The sequence below is a fragment of the Ambystoma mexicanum genome, chromosome 1q, assembly GCF_040938575.1.
Source record: "Ambystoma mexicanum isolate Mex_15411 chromosome 1q, UKY_AmexF1_1, whole genome shotgun sequence".
Lineage (NCBI taxonomy): Eukaryota > Metazoa > Chordata > Amphibia > Caudata > Ambystomatidae > Ambystoma > Ambystoma mexicanum.
Genome location: NC_090922.1, coordinates 1,110,043,415 through 1,110,062,766, shown reverse-complemented (window position 1 = coordinate 1,110,062,766; position 19,352 = coordinate 1,110,043,415). Strand labels below are relative to the sequence as shown.

Genomic DNA, 19,352 nt, shown 5'->3' with positions numbered 1-19,352 from the left:
AGAAAACTGTTGTCCAAGCTATCAGAGGTAGGCCGCATCCTGAAAATTGTCACTTGTCAGCTTCAATATTACATTGAAACAGACCATCTTTTTCAAAATCTGTAATCTGGTTTTCGGCATAGGCAGGGACGTAAATGCCCAAGCTGGACATTAGAGAGCACCTTCTTAAGCAAGGGGACAAAGGCAAGCAGGCAGTAGTGATCTTGCTCCATTTGTCAGCTGCACTGGACATCACACATGTCCTATCTAGCAGTAACTCATTGCCCGACTCATCCACCCAGAATAAATCAGAAAGCTGGTGCCACTGCCAGTGAAGAAGAAAAATAAGATTGTGGAAAAGAACCCCAAGATTGGGGGTGACTTTATAACATTCTACATGGTCCTGGGTCCAAAATACTTTCAACTATCCTTCCACAAATACCTCCCCTCTCAAGCTCTTCGCTCCTCTACCTCCAACTCCCTCAGGGTCAGTCGTTTTTCAAAGATACAAGCTGGGGGTAGATCAATATCTTCGGCTGAGGCCTCCCTCTGGAGCAGCCTCCCTGCCAGTCTAAAACTTGAGGAGAACCAGCTCTGGTTCCGGAAGCACCTCAAGACCTTCCGCTTTGCTTCTGCCTCCGCTGCCCCTGCGCCCTGCTGATCTGTTCTCTCTTGGCACCATGCACCTGGCCACCCTTTGTCCTCTGGGCCCAGGTACCTGCTCACCCTGCCACCCTCCCGCACTGCCTACGGGTCACCCATTGCACTGGGGTCTGTATCTGTACCCGTACAGTCCCCCCCCCCTTTCTTTCTTCCTGCACTTATCAATACCTACCCTGTCTGCTGCCTTAAACCCAGCACTTGCCGGCTGCACTACCACTGTTTGTTGCCTTTAATTATTTATCTGTTTCTCCTTTGCTACGCACTTTCCACTTCTCCCCCCTTCCATGCACTTTTCCCCACCCCTCTCCCATGCACTTGCGCGTTATTAATGTCACTGGGCCTAGTAAGATCATTGTTTTGTTCTTCCCTGTTGCCCTCCCTTGCCTTTTGCACTGTGAAACACTTGTGTACGAGATCGATAGAAATAAAATATCAATTCAGTTCCTGACCACCCCTTCAGGACTTGTGCCCTTTTTTTAAAAAAAACAATGAAAGCTTGAGAGATTGGGAGTGCTCACCTAAATATACTTGCAAGATTGTAGCAGAATTTGAAAAACATTCAGCGGTGGATATATCAAGGAAGACCTGCAAATATGCACGGTTCAAATGCTGTAAGATTTGCTATGCTTAGTGGCTATGGTCTGTTTTGGCACTTTGAGAATGAAAGAGTAAAATCAATCTTTATTGCCAGGCCTACAAGTGGAAGAACATTACATTCAGTAACAAATACATTTTTGCCAGGTTATTTAATTTTACAAGCCTATATTAACGGCACATCCTCTATGGTTGAGAACTTTATATAATATTCTAATAAGATTCAAGGAAAACAGTTGAAAGATCAGCTTTACTAACCTGATTAATATAATCCTTGATGTTTAACTTAGACGTTTCCAAAGCACCTTCCAATCTGATTATAGTTTGTTCCATCTCACCCCTATGCTCCTGAATGTTCATATCCAGTTGTGTCAACTACACAATAAATAATAAAGAAAAAAGAAACAAGACATTTGTCAGTTCATAGCCATTGTGTCAATTCCCGCTAAGCAGAGAAGATCCCAATATAACTCTGTTGTCCAATGTTGACAGACATTAATTCAAGACCTATACAGCTGATGTTCATAGTTCTTCACTTTCACTTCCAGAAACCATATATTGGCAATCACAGAGATTAAATGTGGCAAAGGCAAATTGCAAATTTGGACCTTCCAAAATGACTGGCGTGCTGCCAGTGGTTTTCTACCAATTGAATGGGAAGGGCGGAAGCAAAGAAAGATGGAAAGATTGTCTTACATTGTTTTTCAGGCAATTCTGCTAATTTAATTCCACATACTAGGATTGCCAAATCCTGGTTTTAGTCGCCGACTAACTGGTTCAAGATGTTGTGCCAATTTGTCTTTCAACAGGATTTATGATGGCACACACACCATCATGGTGCTTTTCTTCACTCTGCCCAAGGAGACTTGTGATTTGCATTTCTACTCTCTATGGGATCTGCAAACCCTGGTAAATGCCACAAACCAATAATAATGTAACCTAATGTTAGGATTTATACTGTTCACATTGCTGCCATTTGCATGTTCTCAAGGTGCTCTGGTGGATCTTAAAAAGAAAACAGATTGGTGTAATGCGGATGGTGGGAGAAAGCAAGATTGCATTTCTGGTGTGTTGATGCGTGAAGACCAGAATTATCCTGAGCCCTGTGTGCGGATGAGTTTCTAGGTGTTATGTCAAAAGCATTGAGGTGTTCGTCATGTCCACAGCACAGACCGTATGTGCCCATACTGCTTGGATGCATTGGAGAGGAGAATGTTATCTAAGTTGATTGTACAGTGTGCGTGAGTGGCTTAACTGCATGTAGCTGGAGTGTGGAACATAAGTAGTAAGTGGGATGATTACAGAAAAAAGGTTCAAGTGGGACATTAAAGAGCGCATTTAGTTTCATTGCTCAGAATCCAATGAGTAGATTTAGTATGTTATATGCATTAGGGCAGAGATGAGGTTTGAATGAAGACTCCTTCTAAGGGACATCTGAGATCAAGTCAGGTGGGATTTGCGATGTGGTGGAGGGGAGCCAGAATGGCATTCACTAAATCAGTGACCAAATATCAATGGGCGAGTAGTGACATTGTCTTAGTCAATTGGACATTGAAAAGTCAGGTCTTCAGCATTTTTCTGAAACTAAGGGGATACTGGATTGTGTGGATTTCCTTTAGCAGGATGTTCCAGAATCTCCATCATTCTGGAGAAAGCAGATACTCCATGTACCTCTGGTGTAGCACATGTTCTCTAGCAGAATAGTTGCTGGATCTTAATGTTGTCTTTTGTTGGTATTGTGCATCCACACCCGGGGAAGGGTCCCCAGCCAATCAGATGGCTAGAAACACAGGTGAGAAGACAGTGTACCGTCTGCATTTCTTTAACCACCCAAGGCCCTCCCCTGGTGGATGAATGTGAATCTTCAGGCATACAGCTCCATGAATTCACCCCACATTTCTATGTAATGATCCTTGTTTCCTAAACCCACAAACATCCTGTTCTTAAATCAGGCCAGTCACAGTATGTAATGATCCTTGTTTCCTAAACCCACAAACATCCTGTTCTCAAATCAGGCCAGTCACAGTGTGTCCTCCGAACCCTCATCCTGCCCTGCCTGTGCCTGCCCCCAGCCCCCGAACGATTTGGCTTTTTCTGCAACTGCCACACCCCTCCCACATTCATTAGCTGTAGCACTGTCAGTCTAAGTGAGTATTTGATCAGTTTCACCCAAGGACTAGCTCCACTCTGTCCAGGGTCAGAACACACTTACCCAAGGCAGTAGCAGCACAACATGTGGCCAAGAGAGGCCCCATTGCCTTGAATGTGATGCAGTATCCCAATAGTTGGTTTTCCTTTTGACAATGAAACAAATCTGTTGCTAGGGGTTTAGTATAGAGACCCTGTGCACAAAAATACAAGAACCCACTTCCCTGTGTTAGATGTTACAAACTGGAGGAGCCAGAGGGAGCTAGTAATATACATAACCAGTGTGTATAGTAGTGTACAGAGGTGGTATTGTCTTTTGGACTATTTCTGAACCTCAAAACAAATATAAATAAAGAAGCTTTTGAAGAGGAAACCAATCCCCCCTAGAAAGAGTATACCCTAACAAATCTTAAACTTCAGCTAACAGCCTGGAAAAACAACTGGAAGGCTCTTTTAGAACGTATGCCGATGAAACAAAAAAAGAATAGATTTGTGTGTGGGTACGTTCACAAATCTATTGAATAAGATAAAACACAGGTTTAACAATTGGCAGTAGCAACACAACAGTCAACTTTCACTTATAAAAGGAGTGCAAACATGAGGGACAAGTTCATAAGGAAAATCCTAAAATCAAGAACAATGCCCGTTCCAAAGATCATGGCTTTCAAAAGGCCACATGCCATTATGCTTGTAGGAATTACAGTATGTGCTTTCAGTCAGTGGGCCTTTCCCAAAAAAGCCCTTTGGTTCAAAAAGATCTGACCAACTGTAATACCTCCATGGTTGTATAGCTTATTTTTTGTCCATGCAACCTGAAATATGCAAGAAACACAATATGCTCAGTAATAAGCAGAATATAACAAAGGCCAATTAAGTCACATGCAGATATTATGCTGCACACACTTTCTCCATAAACTTCAAAGGAGTTGACCAAGTATGCTACAACAACAACTTCTGAAGGTGAACAATTTGCATTAGAAGCTAGAACCTCGTCACATCAAACAAAATCAAAAGGCCTGATACTTGGATAACCAAAACAAAATGGTGACTCTTATGAGATACAAATCAGCTATAAGACATTGGAGGCTAACTAAAAAAACCTAAAACGTTGCTTAATCAGATTAAGTGTGCATATTTCTAATCGCAGTAAATAAGGACAATGGATAAGTCAGAGGTTTTGTAACAGTATACAATACACAAATGGTCAGCACTGAAGAAGCGAGCAAAAGTAGGATCAGAAAATTCATAACCTAGGTTGTGAAACATGTATAAGCCAAAACGTTTGTCTTTATCATTGTTTTGATTTTATTTTCCTTTATTGTTATATGGTTAAAACAGATTAACCTTTACCAAATTCAACACAAAAACAGATCATTTTAAACCAACACAAATAATTACATTAGTTCATAATTGAGCACATTAGGTATCAATCGTACAATGCAACCAAAATCAAAATCAATTGTTAAATTTAAAATCTCTTTTAAAAAGTGCATTGCTGCTGTCAGCCAATGATTTGGTCCATAAGAGCTCATAACCCGTTGCCACACTATTCCAGCTCCTCCAACAGTACACATTTCCAGCAAGTTATCAAAGTAGTGGTGACGCCTGTCATTCAGAGCTTATGGCCCTGCCCCAAACAATGGCGACAGATCCTTAAATCCATGGGGATCCCGGCTTTGGCCCCCTCAATTTCATTTGTAGGCAGTAAATTGAGCCTCAACCTCAAAGCCAATCTACACCATGCAATGCTAGGTGACTTGCTTAAGTAGGTTGGTAGCACCCCCCACAGGCCTTACGTCAATCGCCAGATCTTTAAACCTTTTGTACAATCTTACTTTGTCAATCGTGTAGACCCAATCCCTTTCTTTCAGCTTTCTCTTGGTTTTTAGGGGGGAATTCAGAATCCTATCCCTAGAGATGCCGCTATCCTTCAGGATACTATAACATTCCAACACCCATTTGTTGAAGCAGGGCCAGGTTTTTGAGTCTAAATGTAGCTTCAGTTCCCACCAGATGAAAACCTGCTCGGCACACCAGATGCTTCTTAGTACTGCAAGATTTTTTTGAGATGATGTAGAACTTAATAGAAGGCAGGCTCAGTTCATAGCGAATTAGTGCCATTGGGACTCCATTCGGGGGTAGCAAAACTTTCCTCCAGAATCGGCCCTCTATCACTTCCCAGTGCGTTTGTAGTGGAAGCCCACGACTTTCCCCACCGTAAAACAGTTGTTACTAAGGAAATAAGCCAACTTTCCTTAGCAAGGGCAATTGTTGATCATTAGTGTGTATTTGAGGTTTTACCATATTTTATATCTCTATAAGCCTAGGAGTCCCGAATTTTCAAAACACCTCAATATTGTTCAAAAGAAAGAACAAGAATGCATTATATTTTTGATTAGTCATTTGACAGTAGCAGGCAATGTATCATACATTTTTCTTGCTGCAGCTCTAGAAATGAGACAAATGGACCTTCCTCAGTTCATACGTTATAAATACCTTTAGGACAAATAATCCACCTAAAAAGACCTTGATCAGATTTTACTGGTTTTGTGGCTAGCAGGCTCTTTTGCTTTAGGGGGGTCTTGCGCTATATTTTACCCTGTGGCTGGCGATGGACTGGGGACCTGGAGTCCCTCTTTGTACCTCCTCTGGGGCCTGCATCACAGAGCAGGAGGTGGCTTATGATTCCCCCTCCACCACAGCGTTACGCCAGCCCAAACATGGAAGTGTGTCACAGTACACAAAAACTTACAAATTAAATGACTAGAGCTGCTAATACTTTTGTGGTTCAATTTGGACACTGTACAAGAGACGCAGGAACGTGGGTATCAAACAATCGTGAAATGTGGTATGAAAAGTAAGGTGTAGACACAAATGAAAGAAGGTTAAATATGTGGCTTCATTTAGCTTAAAATATTTTAAAAGGCTTATTTATTGTTGCAGCGATTAGAAAGAAAATCAAAAATGAACCAAACCAATGGAAGTCCTCGTTGGAGATTAAATTGCCAAGAGAGAAGGAAGAAAAAAATCAACCTTTGCACCTAGTGGATTTGCATTGTGAAGGTAGCCCTAAGGGTAAAATGTTTGAGGACAGGACACATGAATACAAGACTTGGAAGAAGTGAACTTTTTGATGATTCCAGCATAAGGGCAGAAAGCAAAATGCAGCACATTGTGTTTAGGAGTAGAGAACTAGACAGAGGTGAGTATCTCTGCACTGTTCTTTTGCACATGAGCTATCCACTTAGGTCTTGTAAGGAGTTTAGGCCACGTTTATGTCTATTCATCCCTACACATGCATGACACCTTCCTTGGTTTAAGCTACATGATAAAAGGTCCCATTCTACGGTCCCTAAATGGCACAAACACCTGCTTCATGTAAATGCAGAACAAATATGCTCTAAGGGAGGTTTTCTCCATGTTTAAACATCCGAGTAGCTCTGCTAATAATAGGTATCCCACTATGGCAGAATATGCACCTGACAAAGAGCTGCTCGACACTGTGTACCCTAATACCTCAACCAAACAATGTTCAGGCTCAAGAGTACGGAAAAGGCTGAAACATGATGGCTTAAGACTTGCCCTTGGACCTATACTGATAAAATGTTGTGTTAATTATAAGAAAATAAGTATTTAGCTGAAATGATTGTGTAGCTCTATCCATATAAACAAGAAATTAGTGTAACAACAGGGTCTCATTTATTTGCGTGTATGAATGTAATATTTGCACCTATTAAAGGATATGAATGACAGAACTGGGACAGAAGGGATAAACAATGTTAATAAATATTTTGTTAAGTCAGTGACAGATTTAATGCGAACAATTGTTTTGTACAAAAACTGAACTATTTTTGCCACAAAAGAATAAAAAGACTGTGGCTATTACATGGTTTGAGAGGCTCAGAGAGAACTGTATCTGTAACAAGCTACAATCCAGTAATGGAAACTTGAGCACTGTGCACAACGTTACTAAACTGTCCAAACCAGACTTAGGCTTTCTTATGCCATTTGTTATGATTATTATAAAGGTTGTGGTTGAGGACTAAGGCCTACGCTAGTCGCCGATGTAGGAACTATGAGGGTTTACAATACAAACATTGGCAGGATTTTGGCCAAACCAACAAGTGTCAGGGGGCTACTAGATTCTCCACTTCTTTAAGAAATAAACGTTTCTTTATAGGTCAGGGTTGTTGCACTTTGTAGGTCAATCTGTTTGGGAATGATAGTGCTGCCAATCAGCTCTCTCTAGGCTCTGGTGTCATTTTTAGATGGAACAAGCTTCACCAAGATTCTCTGCTCCCGGGATGCATCATCTTGGTGCTGTACGGTCTGACAGGGGCTCAAGGGTTGGACTCTTCAGGACCCGTTGCACTGCAAGGCACTTTAACGTTACTCCTTTATTAATATTTTTTGTATTAAGCACTTGCCAAAGTAAATACATCATGAATCTTAGAAAGTGACCAGGTTGTAACATAACAAGCACAAAACTACGATTTTGGGGGATTAAAGACTTTGTTAGGTTTTCCCGAAAGAGAGACCATAAGTTCTTGGGTTGGCTAATATTCGGTAATAACATAATATGCAATTCTTCAATATTGTTTGCCCTATAACATCATTCATCCACATATCTTTCGTGGGCGGTTCCTTCCAGTTCCATCTCAACAATATATGGCTGGAAGCAGGCCTAAATTCAAAAATCTACCATTGGTTACCTCCAATTTACCAGTATAGCCAAGTATGAAAACGCTCTTAGCCAGGTACAGTTGTCCCAGTATATCCTATAAGGTGTGACAAACCTTAGACCAGCACATATGCAGCTTTGGGCATGACCATAACATGTGTAGCAGGATGGCATTTCCAGTGCGGCTGTATTGGTTGTCATATATGGGAGACAGGCACACGTAAGTGGTTCCTCTGGTAATGTTGGCCAGTGACTTTAACCTTCATGCGGAAGTAGATGTAGAGGGTTGTCCCCTATATATGTCATAATTAACGCCCAACCTATGAAGTGACCCTCCAAGTACAAGTCCCCCAAGTTAAGTACAAGTCCCCTCAAGTTAGTATGCAAGTTGCATTCCACGTCTTCTCTACTGCCTTATCGATAGCGGGAGACAAAACAGATATCCCTCACAGTGGGAGTCGCGTGATGGAACACCCTGATGTTTTTATAATCTTTTCCATGCATCAAATTTCGCCCTCACTGGATCAATTGGGTGTGCAGCAACCCAAGTAGCTCACGCTAATAGTGTCAATGGCGATGTGACCCTTTTCCATTCATTCCAGTCTAATGTGTGGTGAACTATGCATTTCCTCTGTCCAGTTAATGGAGTAGTGTGCCTGTGCAACTAGGTACTATAACTCAGAATTAGGGGCATCCATGCCTCCTGACTCATAAGGTCGGGCAATGTGAGTCCATTTCATGCAGACCTGGCCCCTTGACCACACAAACGAGGTACATACCCTAATAAGTTCCTTAAAGAATGTGCGGCTCGGCCACAGTGGTATGTTGTGAAACATATCAGTTGTGGTAGTGTTTTAAGTAATTTAACGTTATTCTGCTAATGCCCTTCGTAATCTTAATGCTGTTCTACAGTTTGTCTCCATTAACCTAACCTTACTCTACCACCTTCTCCAACAATTCCTGTGCAGACTTCAGGCCCAGTTCTTCCACCACTTCCACCACTCCTCACTCCTTTGGTACTGCCTCTGTTCCTTTCATCGATCTTGCACTCTTCCTCCTTCTCCAGTTTTCCCTCCTGTACCCTGTCCTTCCCTCATCACTTCATCCTTTGTCTCCTCTTCCTCTCTATGTGTTTTATTCTCTCCTCTCTCTCCATGTTGCACTTGTCTCTCAATGTTACTCATCCTCTCCCTTGCCCCTCTGTGAATTGCTCATCCTCCTCTGTTCCTCTCTGGACGTTACTCCTCCTCCTCGCCCTCTATTGGATGATGTCCCTCCTTTTTGACCCTCTTTCTTTTGGTCTCAATTAATGTTTCTCCTCTCCTTTATCCAGGTCTTTTTCATGCTCTTGCATCACTCTGTCCTCTCCCTCCTCTAGACTCTTCCCATTTTTGCCAACCAACTCTGATCTGAACTCCTAAACTACCGTTTTAACCATCTGTTCTTTGAAATCCCACCACAGACTAATTGGAGCCTGGAAGGGGGGGGATGGGGCACAGCTGTGGCAATCAGGAGCAGGTTCTTTAACTGGAGAGCCTCTGATTACACTATAAATTCTTCAGGTGTGACATCAAGAGCACAAAAGCGGAATCCACCTTCTTGGAGTTAAGTGGTCTTGCCTCCATGGCGGCAGAACTCCAGTATAGCACCACTAGAGTGCACCAATGCTGGCCTTCACTACAGATGTACCCAATTCTTTGACTGTGCGGACCATGAACTCTGCTTTGCCAACTCCGGGATTCTTCATACTATGTTTACGTCGCTGGTAGTCAGTTGTACATAATGTATTTTAGGTCTTATGTGGCTTGCAAAGTCCCAACAGCAGTGGCTCAAAAGCTGGACTTCTGAAGCCATACATTTCCTTATCTTTTAAACGCCTACTGTATCTTAATATTCAGGGGCCATGGAGGGAACCACTAAGATATGTGGAGACTAACGTACAAGGCTAGGGATGGAGTGGAGGCCCTGGGGCAATCCCTGTATTGCGCCCTGTGCTAAGGCAAAATCAGGAGACTAATGACTCATTGTAGTTTGCAAAGTGATTGTTTTATTTTGTATCAACACCGTATACTAAAATAACACTTCTGGTCCCTGTGCTAAGAAGAACAAACTACTTAGCCCTGCCAATTTATTTATTTATTTTGCATTTTTAAAGCGCTCACACAGCCCGCGGGCATCGAGGTGCTGTTACAGGAATTGCTCTTTTTTTTAGTTGGGCAATTGTTTGTTTTTTGTCTTAGTTGCGTATTTATAACGCGCATAAACACGCAGAGGTTTCTAAGCGCGGACCCGGGGATCGAACCTGTGTTGCTTAGTGTTGTCTTGCTTACAAGGCACGCACGTTGCCACTGAGCTATCCCCCCCGGGAAGCTATCCCCCCCTTTTTTTTACTGGATGTTCCTCCAACAAACTCCTCATTTTTGATGTACAGATATCCTGCTTGCAATCATTGGACATTTTTCAACAGCATAAGGCGCTCTGCGTCAAGTCGATGCCCCTCGGCCATTTCTATTCCCGTGCTTGGACAGGACGTTGACAATGGTATAAATAGTGCACTGGAACACCTCTTTGCAGAGCCAAAGTGTTTGCCTCTCCTCTGTTGAAATATGCCCTTAGATTTTCAGTGACATCTTCCACAGATATAGAATAACATTCTGAAATACACAGGATGATCCAAAAAGACAAAGTTTGTTTCGTTACGGCCTGTCATTTGCCAACCTGGAAATAAAAACCTAGAGCCCTTTTAGGGGCAGGTCTATGCAACCTCACTTCCTTTTAGTAAGGATGAAGGGGTGAATAAAATGCTGTCAAGGTCATTTTTTATGTCAGATGGAAATCGGACCCCGCGTTGGGGAGGAAGGAGGGACAAACCCTCAAAACTACCTTCTCCTTGGAAAATACAGTGAAAAGAGGTTTACATGATAGAGCTTGTAGCTCACTCATTCGGTGATGACTACTAGAAAGATTGTTTTGAAGGTTAATAACCTGAGTGGACATGAACGTGGACATGAATGGAGCTCCCATCAAAAATGTTAGTACCAAGTTCAGATGCCAAGCCAAGACTATGAAAGGACCGGTCGTAAAATATTTGTCAGCCCCTTGAGGAACTGAATCACAATGGACATTTCAAAACAAGAGCCTTGTCCTGACGTGCATTTAAAGATGGATAACGCCACCACGACATCCTTGACAGTAGCCACATGTACCCCCTAGAAGGCCAGGTGCAGCAAAAAAGAAAGCACTACAGGTGTGTTACAAGTGAAAGGATAAATAGCTTTAACTCTACACACACTGCAAACTTGTTCCAATGGCATCAGTATAGGGCTTTTGTTGTTCGTCTTTTGGCCGAAAGCATCGCCTCCATCAAGTAGGTCCCAATCTTTGTATCTTGACCTCTCAGAAAACAGGCATGAAGGTTCAGAGCTCTGATTTCTGGGTGAAGTCTGGTTCAGAATATTCAGCTCTTGATATGGTCTTCCTCTTCTGCAAAATATCTAAAGACTCTCCCCTTCTCCAGGGTATTATTTTCTTAATGTTACTTCTTTTCCTTGTATTCCAATCATTTAAGTTCATCTACTTCAAGGATATATTTCTGTCATGACTTCTACTGAGAGGACTTGTTTGCAACATATAATGATTCCTGTTCGGCCTTCCGTGATCCCTGTTTTGCCTGAGGTGGGACGTCCTTGGGAGCATTGTCCTTTTGCTACCTTTTCTAGGGTGTCAGAGAGTGGCCGCTTTGCCTTTGTCTGCGTATTTCTCCTTCGGGTCACTTCTCTTTTATGGTGTCCCGGTATTCTAACAAGGGGTTGGACTCCTTGCAGTGCTCTGTGTGTGATGGTATCAGCGAGTGATCTTAGACTGATGGTCCACCACGGTGGCCTTCCATGATCTCACCACCACCTTCGAAGGGGTCTAGTCCTGCTGGGGTTGGGCAATGACTCTTGCGTCCCAGCTTGCAGTCTCAGGCAAGTGTGAAACTCACAGGCTTCCTCACTTGAGGGTTTTCTGCCTCCACTAGGTGTTAAGCAGTGCGGGGCCCTCTCTAGCTTGCATATGCGTTGTCTCGGGAGGATAGCTTAGTGGCAACATGCTCGCCTTGGAAGCAAGATGACACAGAGCAACACAGGTTCGATCCCCGGGTCTGCGCCTCGAAACCTCTGAGTATTAAGCGCGTTATAAATAACCTATCATATCTCTCTCCTCTCCAGAATACGTTATTTAAAGTACTTGTCTCGGTGAATGGAATATTGTGAGTTAAAGAGACATGTTCTTTTCCTATGGGATACTGACATCTCTGAGGAGTTTCTTTGTCCCAGTCTTGAATTTTAGAAACTTCAGATATTAGAGAGGCTGGCATGTAGGCCATAATGTGTACGGCTGTAAGGAGTTCCTCACAGGAACAGGAGTCCTTGTCCCCTAAGGGAGTGTCTCTCCCGCTGAGGGCCTACTTGCCTCGACACATATTGAGGGTGCTGCAGAGTGGGCTCACCATTCTATGTTCACATGGGGGCTCCCCCTTGGGGAGAAGGGACGAATCCCCTCGATGAGTCACAATGGCCACTGTGTATCTGTTATTATCAGGACGTTCTCCACCTTTATGGACGGCAGTCTGATTGCCCGCAGCTCTAAAAGGTTTATGTGTAGTCTAGATTCTAAAGGGGGCCAAAGACTGCTGACTGGGAGATCACTCGTGTGAGCTCCCATCCTGTGAGGGAAGAATGCGTGACCACCGTTATCGCTGACCAGGTTTGCCAAGCGGGTTCCTCCATCATCACATTCTCCTTGCATGCCCACCGCAGGAGATCCTGTGGGACCTTGCTCGGAACCTAAAGAAGGTCTGTCATCCTGCCTGAGAATTGTGACCATTGGGATCTGAGGGCCCAATAGAGTGACCTCAGCCTTAGGCGGGCTTCTGGCATCACGAAAATGCACGATGCCATGAGGCGCAGCAACCTCAGAATATCGAAAGCCAGTAGATGCTGGGAGTTTTGAAACCTCCTCACCATCTTATAGGGGGGAGCGAGGTGGCGAAGCCATCCGTGGGGAAGAGTCCAGGAACGTTATGGGATGGTGTCACCTGGGACGACTTGAAGTTGAGTGAGAATCCCAGTTTGTGTACAGAGTGGGAGGTGGTGTTGTGATATTCCAGAGCCAATTCTGGAGAATGGGCTCTTATCAGCCAATCATCTAGGTAGAGAAAGATGTAGATAGATGCCTCCCATTCTTAGATTTGCTGTCAACACTACCATCAACTTGGTGAAGACCCCTGGGGTGGAGGTCAGCTCGAAAGGCAGCACTCTAAACTGATATTCAGAACTGCCAATGGCGAACCTCAGGTATTGTCTGTATTTGGGATGTGTAGGCACATGAAAGTAGGCATCCTGAGATCGAGTGACACCATCCAATCCTGGAGATGAAAGGCCTTGAGAATCTGCAAAAGAGTGTTCATCTTGAATCTTACCTTCCTGAGGAACCTGTTCAAGCATCTCATGTCTACCATGGGTCGAAGTCCTCAGTCTTTCTTGGGAACCAGAAAATAGGTGGAGTAACAATATTGGTATTGCTCCGCTACAGGCACCCTTTCCAGGGCACCCTTTTCCAGCAAGGAAAGAATTTCCTGCAGAAGGAGTGGGTCCGAAGTGCCCAAGCATATGAAGTAATTAAACGCTATTCTTTCAGATGCTGGGTTAATCTGCCTCCTACCGGGGTCCTAATTGCAAAGCGCTCCGAGAGATTTTTTAGTTGTGGCAGAGGGCAGTGGCGAGGTAACTGCCTGAACAGTTCTTCCTCCATGACGCTAGGGGTAAGTAAACATCTCCTTGGCCCTCTTGGACTGCCTGACCCCTCTACCTCTTTGACCAAAGGATGAGTAGAAGTGAAAAGACTGCCTTCTCTGAGTCTGGAAAGGCAGATGCTGCGGCTAACAAATGGCAGCTCTTAAGGATTTCGCTGCCGCCTCCGAAAGACTGTAGCATCTCTAAACTGTCAGCATTTGCTCCAACAAGGTTGTACCCATGAAAAGGCAAGTCCAGAAGCCTTGACTGAACATCAGGAGCAAATCAAGATCTGCACAACCATGCAAACCTCCTGATGACTACACTTGAGTTCATAGAGCGACCAACGAAGTCTGATGCCTCCAGTCCTGATTGGAGAGATTGAACATGCTGCCTCTTTACCTTCACTAAAGAGGATGGTAAAACCATCCCTCATTTTCCTTCAGGAATGTTAAACGTTATCAGCTGCCTGGGAAATTACATTCTATAGAGTGAAAGTATACTTTGCAAGGCGCAAGACGCATTGATGGCTTTCAGTACCATGCTCCCAGACGAGAACACCCTTTTTGCTAGCTTATGTTTTTGTCATCTCTATCAGGTGGGATGGATGGATAAGCAGCTGCCTTAGAAGTGGAGGTAGCCGTCTGTACCACCAAACTCTCTGGAGTAGGGTGCCTGGAGAAAAATTCAGGCTCAATAGTTGATGGTCTATATTTCGTTGCAGACTCCTTATTGACAGCATGAGTATCATCTGGCTTTTTCCAGTTCTCCAAGATGGTGTTTTCAAGAGCTGAATGAAAAAGCAGCACAGGTTCCTTGGGAAGGCCTTTATCAATTATGTCCGTGAGGTCATCCTGAACTATGCCCTTTGTAGGACTCTCCCAACCCAAATACTCAGTGACCCTGTTCATAGCTATCCTGTACGCAGCACTTGGATGGGCAGTTCAATCAGGTGAAGCACATTCCACCTCATCGGAAATGTCCAAGCCACTGGCTTCTTTGAGGCAATTAGCCAAGTCCTCCAAACGAGATTCATCAGAAATGCGCTCTTCAGCGACATTAGGTGTGCCAAAATGTTTGTAACCTGAAAGGCACATCATCATCATCCTCCTCCTCCTCCTCCTCTTCATCGTAGATGGATACAAAAGACTTGAAAAAGGTCTTCTTCGATAGTGGCTTAAAGTTCGAAGATGGATCTGATATCAACGTCAATGGCTTTTTACGTTGAGTCCTTCGATAAGGAAGGTATTGAAGCCTTTGGCTTTGATGCATGCCTTAAAGTCGACACGGTCAACGCTACTTGAGTAGGCATTTTAGAGGTGTTCAGACTAGGGATTTTGGGTGCACGGGTCGAAGCCTTCAACGATTCTCTGCTGGCTTTGCTGGCGAAGAATAACACAAATCGCTTCTAGACTTCGAATGATAGAAGTGTTAGGAGCCTTTTTTAGGCCCTCCAGGTGATTTGTCCCTCAAACGTCTGGCTTCAGAGGATTTTGTCTTCCAAGGAGTAGAGGATGGACATTTTGGGACTGACCGACCTAGGGCGAGTTTAGTCTTACTCTCTTTCAAGGCGTTGTTAGTCATCGACTGGCAGGAGCTGCACTCGATGACCTTGTGGCTCCTTACTGAGACACCAGTGGCATATCCTGTGCAGATCTGTGATCGACATCTTTGAGTTACAGTCCACACACCTCGTCTTCATAGTAGGCATACTCAGAAGAATTCAAGAAATACATAGAAGAATCGATGAGGCGAGTCGAATAGTTCCGAAAGCGCTCTGCGCATGCGGAAAAACATAACTGAGGCAATGGGCACAGTGCGTGCTATTTACCCGAGCGCAGTAATGGAAACCGCTAAGGGACATCGCCGTACAGTGCCCCCTGCTGTTGAAGAATTTCCAAAGAATGCACACAGGATATCGGTCTATAAACCTAAGCTAACCAAATCCTTGAGAAAACATCCAACATGAATACAAAAATATTCCCCACTGCCTTCTGCTCAAATGACAAGCTCTTGGCTGGTTTCTGACCCCCAATGTGCTGTCTCTGGATTAGAAAGGGCTGCTTGCTTGCTAGGGTCCCCTTTGCACACCAGCAAATATCTCTGGGTTTTATACTGTAGCTCATTAAGAAAGTTAACTTCTCAGGGCTTCCTGCCCGATGTACAAAATAATAGCAAATGTCTATATGCCTCCGGGCCCCCTATAAAGTTCAAATCATGTATGCAAACAGTTCCCCGTCAATGTCTGTGTAACTGAGCCTCTTCTGGCTCGGTTTTGAGCCCTTTTGGTTCCTACTGCATCCTGGGGTCTCAGGATTCACACCCCCTTTCTGGGGTCGGTTTGATCGTGGCTCTCTCTGGGCCCGAATGATTCTTACAACTTGGAGTCCCAGGTTTCACCATCCCTTCTTGGGGCATTTGCTCTTTCAGCCCCCGCTTAGGCTTACAGCCCCTCTTAAGCTTGTTGTTCTCCCCGTCTCTCTTCTTAGGCTACTCAGTTACTCAGCCCCTCTCGGGCTCTTCAGTCTCTCAGCCCCTTTTTTGGGTATTGCAGAGTCTGTTCAACCTCCTCCAGCAGCCTGGGACACACTGCGTACCTGACTCGCTGTAGCAACGTCCTTTAAGGATCGCGGTCTCTTCGGCAGAGGCAGCGCACAGTTCTTGCTTCTCCTCTGTGTTCCACGTCATTGCATAGGCGTTTCCTGCCTGTCCAGCACAGGACTTCAGTGTTGGTTCCAGCAGGTGCTGGTGGATAACCCACTGTGTGGTTGTGTGGTTGTGTCTCTTTGCTTGGCAGCAGATCCCAGATTTTCCATCACTGGGCTCCTTCTGGACAGCAGAGCTCTGTGGGTTTTCTCGCTCTGCTGCGCAACACACCGTCACCGTGGGACTCCTTCCTGGCTCTGCCTTGAAGAGGGATGGGCCCTCCTCTATGTGGCTCTGCAACCTTTCGGCTCCCTCTCCTGCTCTCCCACTTCATGTCATATTCACTGGTCCTTTTTGTTCCTCCCTGTAAAGAGAGGAAGCATTCCATTGGTCTGGGGCATCATGTACATTTGGATATAGTACAGGATCAGCTACTATGAAAAGTCACAGAGTTGACTTGTGTAATCCTCACCTAACCCATAAAGACATCTTCCTAGAACAAGGGAGCATAACAAATATCCCATTTAAGGGATGGCCTGTGCTCTGTCCTCTAAGGGGTTGTCACCCCCAGTGGGATCGTGTTTGCCCTGCCCCCTATGGGGAGTTAGGCTTAGCAGGCTCACCTCCCTAGTCCCAAGGGTGGAGGGGACGAATTCCTTGGATTTGTCACATCCCTCAGAGCTGACATTAGCAGTCTATGGCTCTTGGGGGTCTCCAGGGACCACACCATCTGCTAACTCCATCAAGGTAAGCCAGTGAAGATTTTACCTGGCAGGTGAGAGGTGGTTGTGCAACTTCAAACCCTTAATCTCACTGTGGCATTTTGAACCACATGTCCCGAACTCTGGACTCAAGATGAAGGATCTGCCAGAGCCTATCAATTTAGAAGATTATTATTATTATGGTATTTATTGAGCGTGGACATAGCTTTGGGATGCAACGCAGCACTTTTCAATCATGGGGAAGAATAAGGTTAAGGTTAGGGAGCAGAGAAACAATGGTGAGGGTCTAACAACAGGGGAGGGACGGCAATAGTCAGCCGTGAATATATGATATGATATCATATGGCATTTATAACGCGCCTATACACAAGTGTTTCAAAGTGCGACGAGGCAAGGGAGGGGGAAAAGAGGGAAGACAAAGATCTTACTAGGCCATGTGACATTGAGATCGAGCAGGGGGAGGGGAAAAGCGCGGAGGGGGGAGGGAGGGAGCAGTGCAGTACATGGGATCAACCATAAAGATAAATAGAATAAATATTAGGTGCAGCCAGCTGGTGGCAAGTACAAGGGCAAGTGCAGGCATCAGGTGTCAAGTGCTGGTAGTGGACTGTAGGGATGCAGAAAACAGGTGTGCAGCTGGCAGGGGAGGGGACCTGGGCCCTGAGATCGGAGGGTAGCCAGATGACCAGTGCAGTATACAAGTAACTAGGGTCGGACACAGTGGGGATCAGATCACCCAATCTCGGATAAGGTGGGGGAGTGGACAGTTTATGGACCTTGGTGTTAGGGGGGGGGGAGTCATTCCTTGAAGAGGAGGCTCTTGAGCTCCTTATTGAACGGCATAAGCCAAGGTGCGAGTCAGATGTTGATGGGGAGGAGGTTCCAGAGTCTTGGGGCATAAACAGGCCTGTCTTCTGGTGTTTTCTTTCCTGCACCGGCAGAGTTCAAGTCTGCACATGTACTTTACTTCTGGTGGATTGTAGGCCACCAGAGATGCTGAGTTTCTCAGTGAGTTAGCTTGGGGACTTCAGGGTGACAGCCTTGTATATGATGCAGTGTAAAAAAGAAAAGAATGCAGGACTCCGCGCCATCAAAATGTGTGTATATTTAATAATATTGCATAATCACACATTAAAAAAAGAAGCCCATGTATGATAACATGTTTCGGCTCTGCTGAGCCTTTTTTAAATCTGGGCCGTATTTGCATATAATCAAATCATAGGACTGATGTCCCTGTAGTAGTAACAGGGTTATATCCCCAGTATAGAGTCTTTGTCTGGCCTCGATTCCTCGCAATCGGAGGTTGGATTCCGGTTATTCAGGTTGTATATGATGCAGCCGGATTTGAAAATGAGCAGGCTTGCAGCAGAAGCCAGTGCAGCTCAATGAGGGTCGGGTGATGTGGTCAAATTTTAGTCGTACTGCAGCATGCAGGACACATCTCGAAGGAGACAGGGTAGTTGCTGGGAGAATACACCCTTGAAGTTGTCGTATTAGTTAATAACAGGTTAAAGAAATCAAATTGGCTTTAAAAAAAACGAAATGTCCTTGCTCCACCTTGAGGCCTAAACTAATTAAATATGGAACATAGATACAATGACCAATGTGCTTGAATTAATAGCAATGAAAAATTTTGCATTATAACAGCTACACCATACTCCTTTCTAGTGGTCTGTTTCTCACTGGTTCTGGAAATAAATACTTTCTAATCAACTAACTAATTGAGAGCAACATCTATACATATTTCTCTTTTATGATGACAAAAAGGACAATCTCACCCACACATATACCTACTATTTTTACAACTATTTATTTCCGATACAAGTCGAATACAGCCTTCCAAGGTGCCCACTACCAGTTTGCCACAAGAACTCTCCTCGTCATTCACCATGAATAAAAGCATGTGCAAGCTATTTTGACAATACACATACATACTGTGAGGAGGAAGGTGTGATGTTAAAGTCTTTTTAGGCACGTAGGCATTCTGGTGCTCAAAATAGGTTGGTGGATTTGAGGTGTGAACATTCGCCTCGTGAACCCACAATCAACTGATCTCGGGTTTCAAGTCTGACTTACCCCCTCAGTCAACTGAGAACAAGTGCTTAATCCATTCAACAAATGTTATTTTTCCCAGCATACAGT

General features: G+C 44.4%; 1 protein-coding gene across 4 annotated transcripts in view; it reads right to left on the bottom strand.

Moving 5' to 3' along the window:
- Positions 1-19,352, bottom strand: part of CCDC18 (coiled-coil domain containing 18) — a 2,185,916-nt gene that overhangs the window by 429,932 nt on the left and 1,736,632 nt on the right. For all 4 annotated transcript variants that reach the window (XM_069641832.1, XM_069641829.1, XM_069641831.1 and 1 more), the window contains one exon: positions 1,495-1,611. In XM_069641832.1, coding sequence (XP_069497933.1) covers positions 1,495-1,611 — 117 coding nt within the window. The remainder of the gene's footprint in view (positions 1-1,494; positions 1,612-19,352) is intronic.